The sequence below is a fragment of the Notolepis coatsorum genome, assembly GCF_963971535.1.
Source record: "Notolepis coatsorum genome assembly, chromosome: 12".
NCBI lineage: Eukaryota > Metazoa > Chordata > Actinopteri > Aulopiformes > Paralepididae > Notolepis > Notolepis coatsorum.
The window spans coordinates 107,522,465-107,548,563 of NC_140176.1; the positions used below are offsets into that span (position 1 = coordinate 107,522,465).

The 26,099-nt window shown below is 45.1% G+C and overlaps 1 protein-coding gene across 1 annotated transcript in view; it reads right to left on the reverse strand.

The window, feature by feature from the left end:
- amacr (alpha-methylacyl-CoA racemase) overlaps nt 1–26,099 on the reverse strand; it is a 103,815-nt gene that overhangs the window by 72,237 nt on the left and 5,479 nt on the right. Inside the window, exon 2 of the mRNA XM_084325694.1 lies at nt 22,846–22,989. Coding sequence (XP_084181820.1) covers nt 22,846–22,989 — 144 coding nt within the window. The remainder of the gene's footprint in view (nt 1–22,845; nt 22,990–26,099) is intronic.

Below are 26,099 nucleotides of genomic sequence, written 5' to 3' on the forward strand. Positions count from 1 at the left end.
ACCAGCGTGGAGCAGGTAGAGACCAGCGTGGAGCAGGTAGAGACCAGCGTGGAGCAGGTAGAGACCAGCGTGGAGCAGGTAGAGACCAGCGTGGAGCAGGTAGAGACCAGCGTGGAGCAGGTAGAGACCAGCGTGGAGCAGGTAGAGACCAGCGTGGAGCAGGTAGAGACCAGTGTGGAGCAGGTAGAGACCAGCGTGGAGCAGGTAGAGACCAGCGTGGAGCAGGACAGAGACCAGCGTGGAGCAGGTAGAGACCAGCATGGAGCAGGTAGAGACCAGTGTGGAGCAGGTAGAGACCAGTGTGGAGCAGGTAGAGACCAGCGTGGAGCAGGTAGAGACCAGCGTGGAGCAGGTAGAGACCAGCGTGGAGCAGGACAGAGACCAGCGTGGAGCAGGTAGAGACCAGCGTGGAGCAGGTAGAGACCAGCGTGGAGCAGGTAGAGACCAGCGTGGAGCAGGTAGAGACCAGCGTGGAGCAGGTAGAGACCAGCGTGGAGCAGCAGGACAGAGACCAGCGTGGAGCAGGACAGAGACCAGCGTGGAGCAGGTAGAGACCAGCGTGGAGCAGGTAGAGACCAGTGTGTAGCAGGTAGAGACCAGCGTGGAGCAGGTAGAGACCAGGGTGGAGCAGGTAGAGACCAGCGTGGAGCAGGTAGAGACCAGCGTGGAGCAGGTAGAGACCAGCGTGGAGCAGGTAGAGACCAGCGTGGAGCAGGTAGAGACCAGCGTGGAGCAGGTAGAGACCAGCGTGGAGCAGGTAGAGACCAGCGTGGAGCAGGTAGAGACCAGCGTGGAGCAGGTAGAGACCAGCGTGGAGCAGGTAGAGACCAGCGTGGAGCAGGTAGAGACCAGTGTGGAGCAGGTAGAGACCAGCGTGGAGCAGGTAGAGACCAGCGTGGAGCAGGTAGAGACCAGCGTGGAGCAGGTAGAGACCAGCGTGGAGCAGGTAGAGACCAGCGTGGAGCAGGTAGAGACCAGCGTGGAGCAGGTAGAGACCAGCGTGGAGCAGGTAGAGACCAGTGTGGAGCAGGTAGAGACCAGCGTGGAGCAGGTAGAGACCAGCGTGGAGCAGGACAGAGACCAGCGTGGAGCAGGTAGAGACCAGCATGGAGCAGGTAGAGACCAGTGTGGAGCAGGTAGAGACCAGTGTGGAGCAGGTAGAGACCAGGGTGGAGCAGGTAGAGACCAGCGTGGAGCAGGTAGAGACCAGCGTGGAGCAGGTAGAGACCAGCGTGGAGCAGGTAGAGACCAGCGTGGAGCAGGTAGAGACCAGCGTGGAGCAGGACAGAGACCAGCGTGGAGCAGGTAGAGACCAGCGTGGAGCAGGTAGAGACCAGCGTGGAGCAGGTAGAGACCAGCGTGGAGCAGGTAGAGACCAGTGTGGAGCAGGTAGAGACCAGTGTGGAGCAGGTAGAGACCAGTGTGGAGCAGGTAGAGACCAGCGTGGAGCAGGTAGAGACCAGTGTGGAGCAGGTAGAGACCAGGGTGGAGCAGGTAGAGACCAGTGTGGAGCAGGTAGAGACCAGCGTGGAGCAGGTAGAGACCAGCGTGGAGCAGGACAGAGACCAGTGTGGAGCAGGTAGAGACCAGCGTGGAGCAGGACAGAGACCAGCGTGGAGCAGGTAGAGACCAGCGTGGAGCAGGACAGAGACCAGTGTGGAGCAGGTAGAGACCAGCGTGGAGCAGGTAGAGACCAGCGTGGAGCAGGTAGAGACCAGCGTGGAGCAGGTAGAGACCAGCGTGGAGCAGGACAGAGACCAGCGTGGAGCAGGTAGAGACCAGCGTGGAGCAGGTAGAGACCAGCGTGGAGCAGGTAGAGACCAGCGTGGAGCAGGTAGAGACCAGCGTGGAGCAGGACAGAGACCAGCGTGGAGCAGGTAGAGACCAGCGTGGAGCAGGTAGAGACCAGCGTGGAGCAGGTAGAGACCAGCGTGGAGCAGGTAGAGACCAGCGTGGAGCAGGTAGAGACCAGCATGGAGCAGGTAGAGACCAGCGTGGAGCAGGTAGAGACCAGCGTGGAGCAGGTAGAGACCAGCGTGGAGCAGGTAGAGACCAGCGTGGAGCAGGTAGAGACCAGCGTGGAGCAGGACAGAGACCAGTGTGGAGCAGGTAGAGACCAGCGTGGAGCAGGTAGAGACCAGCGTGGAGCAGGTAGAGACCAGCGTGGAGCAGGTAGAGACCAGCGTGGAGCAGGACAGAGACCAGCGTGGAGCAGGTAGAGACCAGCGTGGAGCAGGTAGAGACCAGCGTGGAGCAGGTAGAGACCAGCGTGGAGCAGGTAGAGACCAGCGTGGAGCAGGTAGAGACCAGTGTGGAGCAGGTAGAGACCAGCGTGGAGCAGGTAGAGACCAGCGTGGAGCAGGTAGAGACCAGCGTGGAGCAGGTAGAGACCAGCGTGGAGCAGGACAGAGACCAGCGTGGAGCAGGTAGAGACCAGCGTGGAGCAGGACAGAGACCAGCGTGGAGCAGGTAGAGACCAGCGTGGAGCAGGTAGAGACCAGCGTGGAGCAGGTAGAGACCAGCGTGGAGCAGGTAGAGACCAGCGTGGAGCAGGTAGAGACCAGCGTGGAGCAGGTAGAGACCAGTGTGGAGCAGGTAGAGACCAGCGTGGAGCAGGTAGAGACCAGCGTGGAGCAGGTAGAGACCAGCGTGGAGCAGGTAGAGACCAGCGTGGAGCAGGACAGAGACCAGTGTGGAGCAGGACAGAGACCAGCGTGGAGCAGATAGAGACCAGTGTGGAGCAGGACAGAGACCAGCGTGGAGCAGGACAGAGACCAGCGTGGAGCAGGTAGAGACCAGCGTGGAGCAGGTAGAGACCAGTGTGGAGCAGGTAGAGACCAGCGTGGAGCAGGTAGAGACCAGTGTGGAGCAGGTAGAGACCAGCGTGGAGCAGGTAGAGACCAGCGTGGAGCAGGACAGAGACCAGTGTGGAGCAGGTAGAGACCAGCGTGGAGCAGGTAGAGACCAGGGTGGAGCAGATAGAGACCAGTGTGGAGCAGGTAGAGACCAGTGTGGAGCAGGTAGAGACCAGGGTGGAGCAGATAGAGACCAGTGTGGAGCAGGTAGAGACCAGCGTGGAGCAGGACAGAGACCAGTGTGGAGCAGGTAGAGACCAGCGTGGAGCAGGACAGAGACCAGGGTGGAGCAGGTAGAGACCAGCGTGGAGCAGGTAGAGACCAGCGTGGAGCAGGTAGAGACCAGCGTGGAGCAGGTAGAGACCAGCGTGGAGCAGGTAGAGACCAGCGTGGAGCAGGACAGAGACCAGCGTGGAGCAGGTAGAGACCAGCGTGGAGCAGGACAGAGACCACCGTGGAGCAGATGGGCCACGGTGCGGTTGTTTGGTGCAGAAGACCCCAGTTTGATTAAAACAAACCAAAGCAAGTGGGTCAAACTCTCCAGGGTTCCATCCCAACTGGGCCAAACAACAGAGTGAAAAGACATCAAGCACACATCCCTGCTAAACCCAGTTCCCTTTGATCTCAGACAGTTGAATTAGCATTTATAAATGTGAATAACTTTTCCCCCAGGGTTAGAAACCAGAGTACCAAGGCTCAAATCCCACGTTAGCAGGCAAGACACACATTCCTCCACGTTCATATTTATTCTTCCAAGGATTCCAACGGTACCTTGATACATTTATTTATATTGCGCCCCTCAACCAATAGTTACATCGGCCCGGGGCGCATCCCGGGAGAGAAAGAGAAACAAGAAGACAGGAACAATACGAAAACAGAAAAAAATACATGCAGGCCAACCAAGCAGAAAGAGAACGGACAGACATAATACACCAGTCATACTACAATACAAAACGAGCTCATGGATTGTTTATGGCGAAAAGGTGGGTTTTGAGCATGGCCTTAAAGGTCCGTAGAGAGTGCTTGCAGATTTCAAGTTGAGTGGGAGCTTGTTCTGAATGCACCGCCAACTTTGACACATTGGTGGCGCTAGAGTGTTGGAGCTGGGCACATGGGACTTGGCGACAGGGGTCAGTGGACTGTCCCGAGTCAGTCTGCCAATTTTCATAACTTTCTCCCATACGGTTCATAGACTCCGATGGTAGAATAAGAAGAAGAAGAAAAAACGGTACAATCGCTCAAGGTGCAGCGAATCACTTTGTTCTTTATTCCCTTTGATCCTGAACATGGAGAAGACGAATAGACATATTTCACCGTTCTTGTTCTCTCACGGCATGAATAATGATGAAGTGACGCTACATTGAACCTTCTAGCCACGGCCCCGGACGCAGAGAGAGAGAGAGAGAGAGAGAGAGAGAGAGAGAGAGAGAGAGAGAGAGAGAGAGAGAGAGAGAGAGAGAGAGAGAGAGAGAGAGAGAGAGGGAGAGAGGAGAGAGAGAGAGAGAGAGAGAGAGAGAGAGAGAGAGAGAGAGAGAGAGAGAGAGAGAGGGAGAGAGGGAGAGAGAGAGAGAGAGAGAGAGAGAGAGAGAGAGAGAGACCTGCACGGCGTAGCTCCTTAAGCAGCTCCTCTCTTTGAGATGCAGAGTTCAGTAATTTACAGTATAATGTCAGTTAAGTTCTGTTGGAGCCATTCTGTTGTGTTCCTGGCAGGGCTGTCCCCTGGTAGGGCTGTCCCTACCAGGGGATTTGGATAGTCCACTTTGATTGCCCCAAATTGGCAAAAATGTGACGATATTAGACTACCCCCCCTGAATGCAAAAGAATATATATCATTCCATTTGGGCTGTGGGGGTGCTTAATGTCTGAAGGAGTCGACTGAAGGCTTCTTGTCCTCTGCGAAAGCATGCAATTGGTCCACTGATGGATACATCTTGATATTTGTCTAGTGTGTTCATTAGACGGGTGAAATCCTCTTTCAGTGCCGTCAGTGTTTTCTTTATTTTTTTGCATTCGACTAAGAGGTTGGCAGTCGACTACGGCTCATTTCGATCGATTAGTCGACTATTCGACTAATCGGGGTCAGCCCTAGTTCTTGGTTTATTTATTATTTATTTACATTTTTTTTTTACCTCTGTAGTCATCTACCTCCCCACCTAGTTTGGTAGTGCTGCACATTGAGGGGGGTGGGGCTTAATGAGCAGGAAGAGAAGGCCTGGGCGTGGTCAAGATGTTGGGTGAAGCGGCCCGGTTAGACATGTTTTTGCACACCTGTAGTTCGTTTGCTTTGTTCCGATTCAGGGAGACACAGGGACTATCAGGGATGCAGTGGTGGGTGGACGGGGTACCACGCCGTCCTAGTAGTTCGCAGAGTAGAAGTGCGTGCAATCGGGGGGAGCTTCGGTGACCAGTGTCCTTTCAGCCGAACAGGATAATGAAAAAATTATCCCACTAAATGACCAGACGCGTCTTATGGCGACATCTACAATTACCTCATTGAGTCTCCAGGTAGACTAATGTTTATATTTAAGTGCAGTGGTCTGTAGCCACTCACACTGGCCACCGAAGCTCCCCCCTGTGATGGAACAGTCCAGGGCGGGTGTGCGTTGCGTCACAATCCGTGGGCAATCTGCGCATGTGCATGGGGAATAAATAGGTGCTTAAAAACGGGCTTTTTCGCTGCCGATTTAGTTCTGATCGATTAGGAATGTCTCGCGCCGTGTTCAGGAGATTCAGGCGCATACAAGTCTATTCGATCATGTCTCTAGCACCCCCACAGCCGTATCTGCAACCACTTACATCACGGCTCTCATCCACATTCATTAATTTGCTCCCCCCGCTATCTCCTCCCCGATTTCAATGTAACGCGGAAGTGTAGTGGTCTATAGCGCGTTAACTTTACCGATCTAGCTGCCTAAAGACTACAAACTGATCCCGCCCACAATTCAATGCGAAAGCGTCATCATGCAGCGCGTATACAGTACGGCAAGTGAGTTGTGTCGGTTTGTTAAGGCGATTGCATTCTCACAGCGTACGAGCCGCTTCGGGTTCGGTTGGAAGTGCACCGAGACCACCCTCTCTAGGCGGTCTCGGCCCGCTTGTTTTGTTCCGCAACAGAATGCAATTCCTGTGTTCACTAGGGGTGGGACGATACATCGATCCAGATCGATACATCGATGTAATTATCAACAATCGAATCGGATCGATGCGATGTAATAAGATCGATTCATATCGATACTCTTATTTTGAAAATCCTGTGGCGAGTCTCATATCCGCCCAAGAACAACAGCAGTAGCTCCGTGTGTGTAGATGTTACAGCATAGCATTCTCCCTTTCTGTGTGTGTGTGTGTGCGCGCGTCTTTGGAAAGACCAGATGAGGTCAGAGGAGTTTGATGTTTAAATGTTATTTAAACATAAACAATATAATACATAATAAATGTAGGCCTATACATGATCATGCAACATCAACAAATTGTTGTAGGAACGGTTTGGGAGAGGGAGGTTGTGAGTTTTGAGTTCCAAAAAATGTAGCTTAAAGTTTAAAGCTCAATATATAAAAACGTGGCACTTTACAGTGAACAGGAGGTCTATTTGTATTAAAAACAATAGATTGATTTTCCTTTAAATGTCTGGAAGAGCTCAAAAATACAAATGTCAAATGATATTTTCATTACCTTTTTTTTGTTGATCTAAATGTTACTGATTGTGTTAAATGGGCATATGATATCATCTCATATCGATCGCAGGCACCTGAATCTAATCGTATCGTATTGTATCGTGAGAGACTTTGTGATATCGGCAAATATCGTATCGTTGTCCAAAGAATCGATATCGTATCGTATCATGATGAAACTGGTGATTCCCACCCCTAGTGTTCACATATGCCCAAATGAACCGAAATAGGGGGTAAACGCTCCAGGTACCGGAACAACAGCTCCAAACGAGCTAGGTGTGAAAACGCCTTAAACCACATCAGTGTGAGAATTCTGTTATTATATGAGTATTGGAATCTTTATTTTGATGTTTACTTTAAATTCTTCAGATTCTTCAAATAAACCTATAATTGAATTCATTGTACCCTGGATCTCGTTTGGGATTTCTTTGGATGTGCTTGTTGATGAAGACACTACCTGGTTTACCAACAAGAAGCCGTTACAAGTCCCATCCCGTCTTGAAGCTCTGCAGAAAAGAGTATAGCGATTTAAACAGCTTCAATAGCCGGGGCAGAGGTGATCTTGTTAAATTCCCCCTTTCTCTTTCGCAATGCGTAACCAGCCATTCCCTCAGTATTACACGTTTGTGCGTTTCTCCTTTAAAAACCAGCCTCTTACAGCAAAGCTACATGGAGTGTGTTCTCGAAGTGAGACATCTACTTACGGAGTGCAGTTAGAGAGCTTCCATTATGATGAAAAGCTTCCCACGGGTCTATTTAACAAGAACACAGAGCTGCCACATCATATTATTTCATTATGTTTTAGGTAGTGATGCACCGATGTGAAAATTGTGGCTGATACCGATAACCGATATTAATATTGCTGTTCTGGCCGATACCGATATTTACCGATGTCGATATCTCTGTATAGAAAACACTTTTTTATGATAATCAAATAAAGAGCTATTTTCCAAACGCATAATTTTTTTACTTTTGTAACTTATTTTCAGAAATGACTGATATTTTGAAATTATTTAAGGCCAAAACATGTAAAAAGATTTTTTTTTTTTTAATATCGGCCCTATCTTGATATCGGACCGATACTGATGTGTAAAAAAACGGCCATATCGGCCGATATTATATCGGCGGCCGATATATCGTGCATCACTAGTTTTAGGTAACAGAATACAAGAGTCTAGCAGGCCCCTGAACATTTCAAATGCACATGTTTCACAGCTAATACTGATGTCTACTGGAAGTGCTTCATCTTGGGAATTTGAAACTGAGAAGAGTGAGAATCAAGGTCATAACTGGGCAAATATATACATCCTCGTCATTATCACCACCACCATCACCACTACTACTACTACCACCACCACTACCAACACCACTACTACTACCACCACCATCACTACTACTACCACCATCACTACCAACACCACCAATACTACCACCACCACCACCAACACCACTACCACCATCACCACCACCATCACTACTACTACCACCATCACTACCACCATCACTACCACCACCACCTCCAACACCACTACTACTACTACTACCACCACCACTACCAACACCACTACTACTACCACCACCACCACCACCATCACTACTACCACCATCACTACCACCACCACTACTACTACCACCACCACCACCACCACTACTACCAACACCACCAATACTACCACCACCACCATCACTACCAACACCACTACTACTACTACCACCACCACTACCAACACCACTACTACTACCACCACCACCACTACCACCACTACCACCACCACCACCACCACCACCACCACCACTACCATCACCACCACCACCACCACCACTACTACCATCACTACCACCACCACCACTACCACCACTACCACTACCACCACCAGCACCACCACCACTACCATCACCACCACCACCACCACCACTACTACCAACACCACCAATACTACCACCACCACCATCACTACCAACACCACCACTACCAACACCACTACTACTACTACCACCACCACCACCATCACTACCAACACCACTACTACTACTACCACCACCACCACTACTACCAACACCACCACTACCAACACCACTACTACTACTACCACCACCACCATCACTACCAACACCACCACTACCAACACCACTACTACTACTACCACCACCACCACCATCACTACCAACACCACCACTACCAACACCACTACTACTACTACCACCACCACCACCACCACTACCAACACCACCACTACCAACACCACTACTACTACTACCACCACCACCACCATCACTACCAACACCACTACTACTACTACCACCACCACCACCATCACTACCACCACCATCACCACCACCACTACTACCACCACCACCACCACTACCATCACTACTACTACCACCACCATCACTACCAACACCACTACTACTACTACCACCACCACCACCATCACCACCACCACTACTACCACCACCACCACCACTACCATCACTACTACTACCACCACCATCACTACCAACACCACTACTACTACTACCACCACCACCACCACCACCACTACCACCACCATCACTACCAACACCACTACTACCACCACCATCACTACTACTACCACCACCACCACCACTACTACTACTACTACTACTACTACTACTACTACCACCACACCATCACCACCACTACCAACACCACCACCACCACCACTACCACCACCATCACCACCACTACCACCACCATCACTACCAACACCACTACTACCACCACCATCACTACTACTACCACCACCACCACCACTACTACTACTACTACTACTACTACTACTACTACTACTACCACCACACCATCACCACCACCACCACCACCACCACCACCATCACTACCAACACCACTACCACCACCACCAACACCACTACCACCACCACCACCATCACTACTACCACCACCACCACTACTACCACTACTACCAACACCACTACCACCACCACTACAACCACCACCACTACCAACACCACCACCACTACTACCACCACCACCACCGCAGGGGAGGAAATTAGGCCACTTTACTCGCCAAATGAGAGTATTTTTTAGGTTTGGCGAGTGATTCATGAAGACCACTCGCCAGTCTGGCGACTAGTAAACAAAACAAAACAAAAACATTCTGCAATCATGGTCACTGGCAAACGGTGCGCGTCTTCTGAGTGCTCGCTTTAGTTGACAATGCCACGAGAGCACTGCACAAGACCCGCGGACATATAGAATGTTTAATAAAAGTTCCCGCAGTACTGGCCAACCCGCAGACATATATAATGTTTAATAAAAGTTCCCGCCGTACTGGCCAACCCGCAGACATATAGAATGTTGAATAAAAGTCCCGCGGTACTAGCCATCAGTCAAGGGAGCCCTCGCAAACAGGTAACGTTAAACACAGCAGAAGATGGAAAACAGACCGACTGACCAACGGGGAACTGCATCCAACCCTAGTACAACCCTCGAGTCAAAGGCAAGGACACATTTAAATCACAGAGGTGTATGTTAGTCTATTGGAACTGTATACAGTAGTTAGCTTCTAGTTAGCGTTTTAGCTATATAGCTGCTTGCTAGCTAATGTTAGCCCTGTGTGTGTGCTCAAAGAAGCCAGCCCCATGTTAGCTAGGTGTATCTGTTATGACTATAATGTTTCCAAAAATGCACCGGATTACGACGTAAGGTTATATGTTTTATTGCATGCTCAACCAGTGCACAACAACACACCAACCGAACTGACGATACCACAACACTGACGGTATTTCACAGCCCTGTCGTCCAGCCCACCGTGCCGTCTTAAAGGCACAGTGAACACCATTGTCATGCCTACCCACCCAGATGCATACACAACATTGACGCGGCTTGACAACCGAGGTTCAAAGTTAACTTGATTGATTGATGGGTACAATACAGTACGGCTCAATACACACAATTGTTAAGGGGATGCAGACCAGAGAAAGACTTCCGTCTTGTTTACATCAGGGTCCCCCATTTTCAATTCATCATAACATATGACATACACGACATACAAATAGACAGTACTGCTACATCTATACATTTCACATCTATCTATACACTTCACAACATACTAGGGCTGGGCGATATGGAAAAAAATCATATCGCGATAACGATATGATAATTTTATTTTATTTCTCGATATCGATAATTATCGAATTGTTATAAGTAAAAAAAAAAATTAAAAAAAAAGATTTTTTTATTTTTTTTTTTTTTTTTTTAACAACAGATGTATGTTTATTTTGCAGTTTCTTTGTCATTGCCGCCATCTTTAGTGTTACATCCCCTCACACTCCAGTTCTCAGGCTGCAGCTGGTTTAAAAGCTAAAGTAAACCGGCTTCTCTGCTGGCTGTGGCTCCAGAGGAGTTGAACAGTTCTGGCTCTGCTAGTTTATTTTCGATCTTTTGGCGCTTTTTTGGTGGACAAACCACCACACATGTGCACCGTGACTTGTGACTGGAGTCTAGCTCTGCTAGCACACATAGCCTACTGTGTACAGACGGTTTCAAACTGTATTTTAAATTAGAAAGCAAACAAAATAAATGGACAAGAGAAAAAGAAATCTGAATTTGGTCAGTATTGTCATTTGGACAAGCAAAGCCATTACTTTAAGTTGCAGGCAAGAAAGACAAGTCTGTCCACTGTCTCTGGTTTTAAAACTGCCCTGTTGCAGGTAAAAAAAAAATAAAAAACGATTTTTCGATTTTTTTTTATTTCGATATTCGATATCGATTATTAAAATATATCGCGATATTTATCGTTATCGTTATATCGCCCAGCCCTACAACATACTTCGTTTTTTTTCTTTCACTGCCCAACCCAGTCCAACCCAGCATCTTTCACTGCCCAGTTCAGCCCAACCCAGTCCAGAATAGATCCCTCTTTCATGTTAATATGTTTTATGCTAATATTGTGAAGACACTGTTATTAATGTTTTATGCTAATAAATATTTTAAAGAGTAGAGACCGGTGTGATTATTACTATGATTGAAAATCAATTTAGACGAAGACATACAAAGAAGTAACTATAAGACCTGGGACTTATAGGAACCCAAGGAGGACAACCTACACTACCTTAGGCTTACTGCACCTTATGTGGATACTGTGATACTGTGAATAATGTATATTTCAGTGGATACTGTGATACTGTGATTAATGTATACTCAGTAGATAGTAAATTATAACACTACCTTATGCATACTGCACCTTATGTGACACTGTGAATAATGTGAATATTTTCTTCAGCTAGTTAGATAGTAAATTATATTGACCAAATTGACCTAATTGTTTACACTGCCTGTGTTGTTTTTTACTACCTGTACCCCCCCCCCTCCCCCCCATGCTGCTATGATGCCTGAATTTCCCCAAGGGGATCAATAAAGGAATATCTTATCTTATCTTATCACAATTAGCGATATTTTTTTTGGCTGGTAAAAAATCTGTTTGGCTGGTAAAAAAATAATCAGCTACTCGCCAGTTGGCTGGTAAGCCAAAAAGTTAGTTTCCTCCCCTGCACCACCACCACCACCACTACTACTACCACCACCACCACCACCAACACCACGACCACCACCAGTACTACCACCACCATCACCACCACTACCACCACCACTACTACCATTACTACTACTACCACCATCACTACCACCACCACCACCACCACTACCACCACTTCTTCCACCACCACCCCTTCTTCTACCACCACCACCACCACCCCTTCTTCTACCACCACCACCACCACCACCACTACTTCTTCCACCACCACCACCACCCCTTCTTCTACCACCACCACCACCACCACCACCACTACTTCTTCCACCACCACCACCACCCCTTCTTCTACCACCACCACCACCACCACCACTACCACCACTACTTCTTCCACCACCACCACCACCACCCCCACCACTACTACTACTACTACTACTATCACCACCACTACTACTACTATCACCACCACTACTACTACTAGTACTATCACCACCACTACTACTACTACTACTACCACAACAACCACCACCACCACTACTACTACTACTACTACTACTATCACCACCACCACTACTACCACTTACAAAGTATACTGCTCTGTGGGAAAAAGTGTTTCCTAACCTCCCTATACAGTGTGTGTGTAAATGTTTGGTATGCAGCATACTGTGATGCCAAATGATGAACTCCCACATGAATGGATCAAATCATTATTGTGTCGCTAAGGATTTGGACTTTAGATTGCCTCTTTTGACTTAATCAACATCCAGATGATTATGATTAGTCAAGTAAAGTGTTCCTTTATTAATTCCCTTTGGGAAATCAATATACAGCGATGTATTTACATGAATCATGTATACGCCAGATTGGTTCTACATCAGAGAGAGGGGACACCACTCTATTTAAGTAATAGAGAACTTCAGATAGGGTTGTTCAGTAGGCATGCCATTCTCACAGACACACATCAAACATGTATTTACCACAGAATGCAGACAGAAAATATAAATATGATCATTGGTAGACCATGTCATATCTTCTTTTGTACAAAGGGAAGAGGGTTGCTAGACAGTTGAGTTCTAAAGTGAATTCAGGTAACTTTTACAGAACATTGTTAATGTAACAAATCCATCCACTGAACAGTTCTGGAAAGTTACACTATAGATGATCCCTCACATGTATTACACAGAACACCAGCTGCTACCCTCACATACTCTTCAGATCACATGTGTTACACAGAGCTGCTAGCCTCACATAGACTCTTCAGATCACATGTGTTACACAGAGCTGCTAGCCTCACATATACTCTTCAGATCACATGTATGACACACAGAACACCAGCTGCTAGCCTCACATAGACTCTTCAGATCACATGTATGACACACAGAACACCAGCTGCTAGCCTCACATAGACTCTTCAGATCACATGTATGACACACAGAACACCAGCTGCTAGCCTCACATAGACTCTTCAGATCACATGTATTACACACAGAACACCAGCTGCTAGCCTCACATAGACTCTTCAGATCACATGTGTTACACACAGAACACCAGCTGCTAGCCTCACATAGACTCTTCAGATCACATGTGTTACACAGAGCTGCTAGCCTCACATAGACTCTAGTTCAGATCACATGTTACACACAGAACACCAGCTGCTAGCCTCACATAGACTCTTCAGATCACATAGACTCTTCAGATCACATGTATGACACACAGAACAAACACCAGCTGCTAGCCTCACATAGACTCTTCAGATCACATGTGTTACACACAGAACACCAGCTGCTAGCCTCACATAGACTCTTCAGATCACATGTGCTACACACAGAACACCAGCTGCTAGCCTCACATAGACTCTTCAGATCACATGTATTACACACAGAACACCAGCTGCTACTAGGGCTGGGCGATATAACGATAACGATAAATATCGCAATATATTTTAATAATAATCGAAAAATCTGGGTTGGGCTGAACTGGGCAGTGAAAGATGCTGGGTTGGACTGGGTTGGGCAATGAAAGAAAAAAAACGAAGTATGTTGTAGGGCTGGGCGATATAACGATAACGATAAATATCGCGATATATTTTAATAATCGATATCGAATATCGAAATAAAATAAAAATCGAAAAATCGTTTTTTTTTTTTTTTTTTTTTTTTTTTTTACCTGCAACAGGGCAGTTTTAAAACCAGAGACAGTGGACAGACTTGTCTTTCTTGCCTGCAACTTAAAGTAATGGCTTTGCTTGTCCAAATGACAATACTGACCAAATTGAGATTTATTGTCCATTTATTTTGTTTGCTTTCTAATTTAAAATACAGTTTGAAACCATCTGTACACAGTAGGCTATGTGTGCTAGCAGAACTAGACTCCAGTCACGAGTCACAGTGCACATGTGCGGTGGTTTGTCCACCAAAAAAGCGCCAAAAGATCGAAAATAAACTAGCAGAGCCAGAACTGTTCAACTCCTCTGGAGCCACAGCCAGCAGAGAAGCTTGTTTACTTTAGCTTTTAAACCAGCTGCAGCCTGAGAACTGGAGTGTGAGGGGATGTAACACTAAAGATGGTGGCAACGACAAAGAATTGCTGCAAAATAAACATACATCTGTTGTTTTAAAAAAATATATATATTTTTTTTTTATACTTATAACAAATTCGATAATTATCGATATCGAGAAATATGATAACATTATCATATCGTTATCGCGATATGATTTTTTTCCATATCGCCCAGCCCTAGCTGCTACCCTCACATAGACTCTAGTTCAGATCACATGTTACACACAGAACACCAGCTGCTAGCCTCACATAGACTCTTCAGATCACATAGACTCTTCAGATCACATAGACTCTTCAGATCACATGTATTACACACAGAACACCAGCTGCTACCCTCACATAGACTCTAGTTCAGATCACATGTTACACACAGAACACCAGCTGCTAGCCTCACATAGACTCTTCAGATCACATAGACTCTTCAGATCACATGTATTACACACAGAACACCAGCTGCTAGCCTCACATAGACTCTTCAGATCACATGTGTTACACACAGCTGCTAGCATCACATACTCTTCAGATCACATGTGTTACACACAGCTGCTAGCATCACATAGACTCTTCAGATCACATGTGTTACACACAGCTGCTAGCCTCACATAGACTCTTCAGATCACATGTGTTACACACAGAACACACAGAGCTGCTACCCTCACATAGACTCTTCAGATCACATGTGTTACACACAGAACACACAGAGCTGCTACCCTCACATACTCTTCAGATCACATGTGTTACACACAGAACACACAGAGCTGCTACCCTCACATAGACTCTTCAGATCACATGTGTTACACACAGAACACACAGAGCTGCTACCCTCACATAGACTCTTCAGATCACATGTGTTACACACAGAACACACAGAGCTGCTACCCTCACATACTCTTCAGATCACATGTGTTACACAGAGAACACCAGCTGTTACCCTCACATAGACTCTTCAGATCACATGTATGACACACAGAACACCAGCTGCTACCCTCACATAGACTCTTCAGATCACATGTGTTACACACAGAACACACAGAGCTGCTACCCTCACATACTCTTCACAATCAGGTCTCTGACATCAAGGCCACCTAATCATCCGTTCCCCTTAATTGACTGATATCAATCCCTGTCTCCTGAGCCTTTTAGCCCTTCTGTAGTGTGATGTGTGCCTGGTGCCAGTGTATGGCACTGGCAGTCATTGAGCCTGCATAGCCCAAGGTTAGATGCTACCAGTGGTGGTGAAGGAGGCAATTTCCACCCTACATTGTGGGGAGCGCTTTGAGTGTCTAGAAAAGTGCTATATAAATGTAATGTTAATTTATTCATTCATTCACTCTTTAGAAAACGATCACGTATTCGATCTCAGCGACGACCCTTTTAGTTTCTCCTGGAAACAGCTTGGGCTGGTAAAGTGCTGGTAATTACAAGGTTACATTGTGTACGAGCTGGGGAGTTGATGATCTGATATGAATGTACACTCCACTCGACGTGACTGTAAATGAGGGAAACCTAATCGTTGCCTTCCCGAGTTTAGATAAAAGGTTTTAAATGAAATAGCGAGTGAGGATAATTATTTTTGATAGTAAGGCGGGAAGAGCATCGTCATGTCCCGATTGCTTAAAGGTGCAATATTGTATAAAAAAAACCTGTCCAGTGCTTGTCTGCATACATGTGGGTCTCTGCTGGGCCTGCATCACACTTACTTAAATATTATATGTTTCATCCTATTACATCATTTGTACTAGGCCTATTAGTACTCTAGTGTACAGGCAGCATGTTTAGAGCATCTAGCTGTCGCCCTAGTGTCTGAGAAACTGTATACTAGCAGGGGCGTAATTATGGGGGGGGGGGCACGGGGGACATGTTTTCAGAAGGCAGTTATTGTCCCCTGCACCTTTTTACCGTCCAAAACAATGTTACACGATAATAAACGGTGACGTGAAGCGGCACTATATGACCACGCGGAACACGGCTGCTTGTCCCATCTCTGAGCTCAAGCCTCCGACGACCTGAGCCATTGTCATGCAAAGACAAGTAGCCAGGTGAGCACCCGGCGAGGGCCGAGTCACATCTTTGTGTGCACGCGCCAAGTACCGACCTGGCCACCTGTATTTGCATAACAACAGCCCATGTCGTCAGGTGTGCTCAAATACATAGCACCCCTCCCCTCAAAGTCTGTGTGATTGCCATGAAATGCAACAGCATTGCTTGGTGTCTGTGAAATATCTGTCTATGACCTTGTTGTATTTAAAAGCCTCTAGGCTGTTGTTTTATACATACAGTATGTTGTCTACTTGACCCTCTCTCTCTCACACTCACACACAACGCAGTACGCACGTTCCGAGACTCGCACAGCGTTATGACTCGTCATAAGTTAATTAAATTGTATAGAAACAACTCACCAAAATTGACTATTGCACAACTGATTAAATTTTTTTATCTACGAAGGTGGGGGGGCCCCCCCTTCACTCCCCCCCCCCCCCCTTCGCGACCTTTAAAAGTATACGTTTGACCACGCCCCCAAATGTGTCCCCTCCACCATTGAAAACAAAATTACGCCCCTTGTATACTAGTTAACTATATTATTAACTAGTCAAGACTGTACAACAGAGAATATGTATTTAACAGGGCTATTAGATAAAAAAAAAAATTTAACCAGAAAAAGTCTCATTGAGATTAAAAATCTCTTTTACAAGAGCGTCCTGGCCAAGATAGGGAGCAGCACAGTTACAATTTCACATTTACAGACGAAAACTATTTCAACATATAGCAATAAAAACAAAAACAAGGACAATTCACGGAACCATTCATAGTCATTCAAAACATCTGCAGCCAGATGTGCTGGATTCCATAGACGTTCCATTAGACGTGTTTTAAAAGCAACCAGTGAGAGCAGCTCAGGCAGGTCCAGGTGGTTTTGTAGCTGATTCCAGGTGGAGGGAGCTGCATACCTGAACGCCCTTTTTCCCAGTTCAGTACGGACCCGAGGGACAGTTAGTAAAGATAAGCCCTGGGAACGAAGACCATAACTCATGCCCACTCAGTCCAAGGACAGCCTTATAAATAAGGATATGCCAATGGTTGATTCTGCAGGTGGACAGGGCAGACCGTCCCACCCGAGAATACAAAGTACAGTGGTGAGTAACGACTTTAAAATGTGTGATAAATCTCAGTGCTCCATGGTAGACAGGAGCCAGCGACCTTCGAACCTATCCGTGGTCTGTGTACCTGATACATAGAGACCATAGTTTCACTATCCGTGGTCTGTGTACCTGATCCATAGAGACCATAGTTTCACTATCCGTGGTCTGTGTACCTGATACATAGAGACCATAGTTTCACTGATCGCTCCAGCATTGAGCTACAGTTTTCCCTGCAGACTCTCACTGGGCTACAATAGCAGACACTGGGCAATAGGGCTGCACGATTAATCGGAAAAAAATCGCGATCTCAATTCATAGACCTATGGGATCTATTTTCTAAATTATGACGATTAAAAAAAATATAATAATTTAACTTTAAATTATTTATTTTTATTTGTATTTTTTTTTTTACTTTTTACTTTACTTTAAAATAAGAATCATGTGAGAAAATAGTGATCTCAACTCTTGGAGAGAAAAATCGTGATTCACATTTGAGCAAGAATGGTGCTGCAGCCCTACTGGGCAATCATAAACGCTTTGCAGAAACAACCATAAATGTGCTACTCAAAGACCGGAAGAGAGGGGTCATAAAGCACTAACCTTTAAAAAATATATAATAATAAATAAATAAAACTAACCTTCTTACTGTCTTATACTATCATGCACTCTTCCTACTATACTATTATGGCTTTACTACTATGCACTAAACACCGCAGCACCCACGTTTCAGTAAGAGTTGTACCCTTCCTGCTGACTTGTCGTACAGAACTTGTAAGTCACTTTGGATAAAAGTATTCAGCTAAATGAATAAATGTAAATAAAGCAGGTAAAACGTTTTGGATTGTGATACATTACACAGGAGAGCAAACTGAGACCAGTAAGAATACATCCTGTCTCAGAAAAGCACATTTATCGTTGTTTTTGCAAAGGATTTATGAATGCCCGTTGTCTGCTATTCAGTCCAGGTGAAGGAGATAAAGAAGGCTCTAGACTAGAGGCAACATGACAATGTCACACATCGATGGCGGAGGATTTGGCAATCTTTCAGATTTAAAACCTGCAGCAGCAAAAGCTTGACTGGAGAGGAGCTCAGAGGATTAGTCCAGACGAATCTGTTATATTGATCTGTTGAGGGAAGGTACTGTATTACTGTCCATGTTTTTTTTTTTTTTTCTTTTTTTTTTTTTTTAAACAAACATATAAACAAACATGACAACACACGATAAGATATACAAGCATTAATTGTCAGGGCACATCCAATGAGATCACATTTTAGTTAGTTGTCTTATATAAGATATACCCCTAATACCTGTTATCTAAAAAACCTACACACATATGCTCCAGCTCGAACCCCCCCCTCCCGGACCCCACCTTGGATAGTACCTCCATTATCCCTCGCACCTAACCAGACACTACCATTATAAGCTAGCTTTTATTCTCTCCACCACTTCTAACCACATTGACATTTTGGATTCATTGAGACCCAGAATTCTTGCTGTAGATATTTCATGGTAAATTACATCGAGATATGTAAGAAACCAAACTTTACGGCACATTTTTTCCGGTTGAAACCAGCGTGATGCGATCAGCTTTTTGGCTACTGTGATACCCGATAAAACCAATCTCTTTAGCTGTGGATTCACTGCAAACTCAAAAACATCATTCAATAATAATACCGAGGGGTGTACAGGTATATTCCAAGATACGAGTTTTGATATTTGTTGGGTCACATCTTTCCAGAATGCCTTAACTGGTGAGCAGTCCCAATACATGTGCATAAATGTCCCTTCGTCCCCATTTGCACATTGGGTGCATTTGGAATCTTGTTTAAGCCCCATTCGGCACAGTCTTATAGGAGTCAAGTATGTCCTGTGAATATAGTTAAGATTGATTTGTTGATGATCCGGGTTCCTTGATGTAAGTCGGACATTTGCCCAGGCTCCTTGCCAATCAAAGTCATTTTCCAGGTCTGGTATATCCCTCCTCCAGACAGAGTCAAGTTGGAGGGTTTCATACGAGGACGTTAGTAATTGATGATAAAATTCTGAAACAAAACCTCTCGATGTCTCTCTTGCGTAGAAGAATTTGTGGTATCTGTGGTGTTCAATTGGTCTGTCTAATGGAACACCGTGAGACTTCAAACATAGCTCTAACTGTTTGTGAAAAAGCCATGTGGACTTGGTGAGATTAAATTTTTTGCGTATTTCTTTATCACTACAAAAACCCTGTTTGTTAAATTGGTTTAACAAACACATTGGTTGTTTTTTAATTATAACCTAACCTCCGGTCAATTGTATGTAACTACACACCCTCAAGGCCCCATCTTCTGGCCGCCTCAGACCCACTCCCATCCACGCTCCGGTGTTAACCACACTACAGAAGGTTAACCCTTTCACTACCACACTACAGAAGGTTAACCCTTTCACAACACACTACAGAAGGTTAACCCTTTCACAACCACACTACAGAAGGTTAACCCTTTCACTACCACACTACAGAAGGTTAACCCTTTCACTACCACACTACAGAAGGTTAACCCTTTCACTACCAAACTACAGAAGGTTAACCCTTTCACAACCACACTACAGAAGGTTAACCCTTTCACAACCACACTACAGAAGGTTAACCCTTTCACTACCACACTACAGAAGGTTAACCCTTTCACAACCACACTACATAAGGTTAACCCTTTCACTACCACACTACAGAAGGTTAACCCTTTCACAACCACACTACATAAGGTTAACCCTTTCACAACCACACTACAGAAGGTTAACCATTTCACTACCACACTACAGAAGGTTAACCCTTTCACAACCACACTACATAAGGTTAACCCTTTCACAACCACACTACAGAAGGTTAACCCTTTCACTACCACACTACAGAAGGTTAACCCTTTCACAACCACACTACAGAAGGTTAACCCGTTCACTACCACACTACAGAAGGTTAACCATTTCACTACCACACTACAGAAGGTTAACCCTTTCACAACCACACTACATAAGGTTAACCCTTTCACAACCACACTACAGAAGGTTAACCCCTTCACTAGCACACTACAGATGGTTAACCTTTCACTACCACACTACAGAAGGTTAACCTTCCACAACCACACTACAGAAGGCTTACCCCTTTCACAACCACACTACATAAGGTTAACCCTTTCACTACCACACTACAGAAGGTTAACCCTTTCACAACCACACTACAGAAGGTTAACCATTTCACTACCACACTACAGAAGGTTAACCCTTTCACAACCACACTACATAAGGTTAACCCTTTCACAACCACACTACAGAAGGTTAACCCTTTCACTACCACACTACAGAATGTTAACCCTTTCACAACCACACTACAGAAGGTTAACCCGTTCACTACCACACTACAGAAGGTTAACCATTTCACTACCACACTACAGAAGGTTAACCCTTTCACAACCACACTACATAAGGTTAACCCTTTCACAACCACACTACAGAAGGTTAACCCCTTCACTAGCACACTACAGATGGTTAACCTTTCACTACCACACTACAGAAGGTTAACCTTCCACAACCACACTACAGAAGGCTTACCCCTTTCACAACCACACTACATAAGGTTAACCCTTTCACTACCACACTACAGAAGGTTAACCCTTTCACAACCACACTACAAGTTTCAAGTTCAAGTTTCTTTATTAGTTGTCATACAGAAGTACAGAATACTTTTATACAAAATGCTTCTTTCTGTTATGCTCCAGAGACCGTGCTAGACAAAAAATATAAGTATAAAATAAAATAAGTATAGCAGTATAAAATAGAAGTCATGTACGTAGACACAAGTGTTCAATATGTACATATGTACAATGCAGAGTATAAGTAACTGAGTTACCATACAATATACTATACAATATACTATATAGTGCAAAGCAGAAATGGGATGAGGTACAATTTAGGTACAATTTACAGTAAGGTGTAATGAGGTATGGGTTGTAGTGCAAATTCTTTGCCAATAAATATAAAGTGTGCTTAGGTGTACTAAAGTGGTTAAAGTGGGTGCTGCAGTGAGTTGTTTGTTTAAAGTGAGTGTGTGCGTGTGGATGTGTGTGCTGTGTGCATTTGATGGTTGTTGTATAGTGTTATTGTTCGTTGAGCATCCTGATGGCCACTCTCTGTAGTCTGCTACGGTCTTGTGCAGTGCTATTCCCAAACCAGGAGGTGATATTGCCAGTCAGGATGCTCTCTATTGTACATGAGTAGAAGTTCTTAAGGATCTTCTGACTGACTTGGAACTTCCTTAGGCGCCTGAGGAAGTAGAGGCGTTGTCGTGCCTTCTTCACAACACTGTCAATGTGTGTGGTCCATGTCAAGTCCTTGGATATGTGGGCTCCGAGGTACTTAAAACTGTTCACTCTCTCAACCGGTGCCCCGTCGATGCTGAGGGGGCTGTAGTCCCTGACCCCCGACCTCCTACAGAAGGTTAACCCCTTCACTACCACACTACAGAAGGTTAACCTTTCACTACCACACTGCAGAAGGTTAACCCTTTCACAACCACACTGCAGACGGTTAACCTTTCACTACCACACTGCAGAAGGTTAACCCTTTCACAACCACACTGCAGAAGGTTAACCCTTTCACAATAACACTACATAAGGTTAACCCATTCACAACCACACTACAGACGGTTAACCCTTTCACTACCACACTACAGACGGTTAACCTTTCACTACCACACTGCAGAAGGTTAACCCTTTCACAATAACACTACAGAAGGTTAACCCATTCACAACCACTACAGAAGGTAAACCCTTTCACAATAACACTACAGAAGGTTAACCCATTCACAACCACACTACATAAGGTTAACCCTTTCACAATAACACTACAGAAGGTTAACCCATTCACAACCACACTACAGAAGGTAAACCCCTTCACAACCACACTACAGAAGGTTAACCCCTTCACTACCACACTACAGAAGGTTAACCCCTCCACTACCACACTGCAGACTGTTAACCGTCTGTAGTGTGGTAGTGAAATGTTAGTGTGTTAGTGAAGGGGTTCAATAGAAACGTGTAATAAGATGGCCGTAGGGTTGCGTGTGATGTTCTTACCAGACAAGGCCAGGTAGTTGATGTCGTGTCCAGCAGCGGTAGCGTAGGAGCCGCTCTGCCCGTAGCCAGTGAGCCGGGCGTAGATCAGACGCGGGTTCTCCCTCAGCAGCTCCTCTGGACCGAGGCCCAGCTTCTCCATCACACCTGGGACACGGCACACGTTATTTAATTATTTTTTAATCTTTATTTCGTAAATAAATACAAACAATATGAAATCAAAACAAATCATTGATCTCAAAGCAAAACATAACTGAATTTACATGTTCGAAAAGGAGTAGGAAGAAGTACACATATTTAATCCTACCCCTTTTCCACTACTCAAATGAATGTACTAATTTAAAACTTTACAAAACAAATATATATATATATATATATATATGCAAAACAAAAACTATACATGTAAAACATGAAAGAAATCAAATAAAAGTGTAAACACCCGTGAATGTCAAATCCCTTCCTCATCCCTGTACCTTGTGAACATCATTTCCTTATCATTCAGTTTGAATTGTCTCACATTACAATTATAAATGTATAATCTAAATAAATAATAATAAATAAATAAATAAAAAGCAACCTACTCACAACTAGGGCTGCAACGTTTAGTCGACGACGTCGATCATAAAAACTCGCCAACGGCGAATTTTTGCGTCGATGCGTATTTTTTATTTATTTCTTTTATATATTTTTTTTGCACTAACTATCTTTGTGAAAGTGGCTTCTCAGCTCTGGTCCAGCTGAAGACAAAGCAGAGGAACAGGTTGGACATTGAGCATGACCTCAGAGTTGCTTTGTCTACCATCACCCCTGACTTTGAGACTCTTGTCAGGACCAAACAACATCCCCAGTTATCCCATTAGTTCCCTGGGATGTTAAGCTAAGAAGTATATATTATTTATTATTATTATTATTATTATTATTATTATTATTATTATTATTATTATTATTATTATTATTATTATTATTATTATTATTATTATTATTATTATTATTATTATTATTATTATTATTATTATTATTTTATTTCATTCAATTTCATTTCAATTTCATTGCAACCCCAGTTATCCCATTAGTTCCCCCAAACTTACTGTCGGTCTGTTATGTTAACACTTTGGTTGCCTAAGGTTAAATTAATGATATACCATAGATTGCCAGCGCTATTTGTCTATGGAGAAAGTCCCCTTCTTTGCAGGGCTATAACTTTTTAAATTCTATTGCTACATTGCCATTATTAGGGCCCATTCAAAGTCCTATATGTATTGTTCATTGTGTAGCAACGTTAAACTTTTTCATTCACATATTCATAGTAAAGTATGGTCTAATCTAATGTATAAGTATGTTTTCATCTCTTTCTGCAGCTTTCTCCAGAACGTGATATATAGCCCCAAATGCATTATATTGATGATGAAATACAGTTTGATGGCAATCAGCGCGATATAAAAAATTCCAACTAGACGTACTTCTAGAAGTTACTACACGTCATCTGATGTTGACCGGATGGGCGAGGGGGCGTTTATAATTCCGTGGGCAGCTGCTGAGGGAGAACCCGCGTCTGATCTACGCCCGGCTCACTGGCTACGGGCAGAGCGGCTCCTACGCTACCGCTGCTGGACACGACATCAACTACCTGGCCTGGATGATTATATCATCTAATGTGGGTCAAATGTTGATAATATCAGTTATTATCGAAGACGGTAACGTTACACGCTGAAACTCACCCCAGTCTCCGCGCGCCGTTGGGCGATCATCGTCGAGTAGAAATTTTATCATTATGGGATATATTATTACCCGGTCCATCTCCAGCTTGTATAATGGTATATACGTCCAAATCATGTTGTTTATCGAGTTATTGGCAATCGATCGCTATGTAGAGTGACGAGCTAGAGTCACGGGACATGTACCGAGTGGCCGGAAGCAATACGGACGTCTAGCAAAACCTCTAATGCGCTTCCTGTTAAGCGCTTGCGCCGATCGGCCACCAGATGGCGCTCCTGAACCGCCAGAGAGCTCAGTGGGTCCTGCTGGTGGATCTCAGGCCAGCGGAGGGACATTATGAATCCGATCGCAGATTTTTTAAATATTGATATAAAGACGACGTACAGCGTCCCCCGGCAACTTTAGCATGGCCAGCAAAGACGTCTAAAGACGGCTCCCGGCAGTCAAAGTGTTAAGCTAAGAAGTCTGCTAAGAGCCCGGACGGAAATAATCGTTAGATTAGTCGACTAATCGAAAAAAGAATCGACAGATTAGTCGACTACCAAAATAATCGTTAGTTGCATTTTAACTGCACCACTTAGTGGCACTATATTTAGGGCATAATCATCATCTTCTTCGCTTTACGTCCTTTTTTCCCCACTACAGTGAGGTTGGACGGGGCGATGACTCCACGGCACTGGGCACGGTTTTGTGCCATGTCTTCATGTATCTCCAGATCCCTCATATCATTTTCCACACATCCCCTCCACATCTGCTTCGGTCTCCCTCTCGGCCTGCGCCCGTCCACAATCATCTCCTCCGATATTCTCACATGTCCAAACCACCTGAGACGTCCATATCTCCCCTTGAAATCAATTTCCCTGACACCACAGATCTCATCCACCTCGGCACTGGTCCTCCCTTCCATATTGCATATTGTTTTATTTATGTCATATTTCTATTCCAGTTCATCCTGGAGACGCTCACAGCAGAGCCTGGGGCCCTCATTTATCAACAATTCTTAGAAAGTGTTCCATTTTCATTCTTAAGCACAGAATTTAGAATCTGTGTACGTACAGAAAAATCGGAATTTATCACACGTGCGTAGACGTGTCCCACGCACACCTGCAAGTACTCTGTGTTGATAAATATCACTTGATCTACGCTCCACGCTCGTGTACGATTTTAAGTATTTGCATATAGAACCGCCCGTAATTAACCATATACGGTAATGAAACACCCCCATGAAATGTGGAAAAGTGGACTAAACCGAGCGAACGCGTGGGAGAAATACGCGACAGGCTGACAGACATGTACACGGTGATGTCGGAAACAGTCGGATATGATATCTATTAACTTCCTAAAGACCATTGCTGCCTGGGCAGCGCAAACACTAATAAAGACCGTTAACCACTGTTTGGCGTTGGTGTCATTAATAATAACCATGCTGGACCATATGAATGCCCTTTTTCGCTTTGTTCTTTTAAAGTTCGATTACCCAGGGATTAAAGTTCTCCGTAAATTGTCTACCTGCATGGTTTAATATGATTTGTAGAGGCATA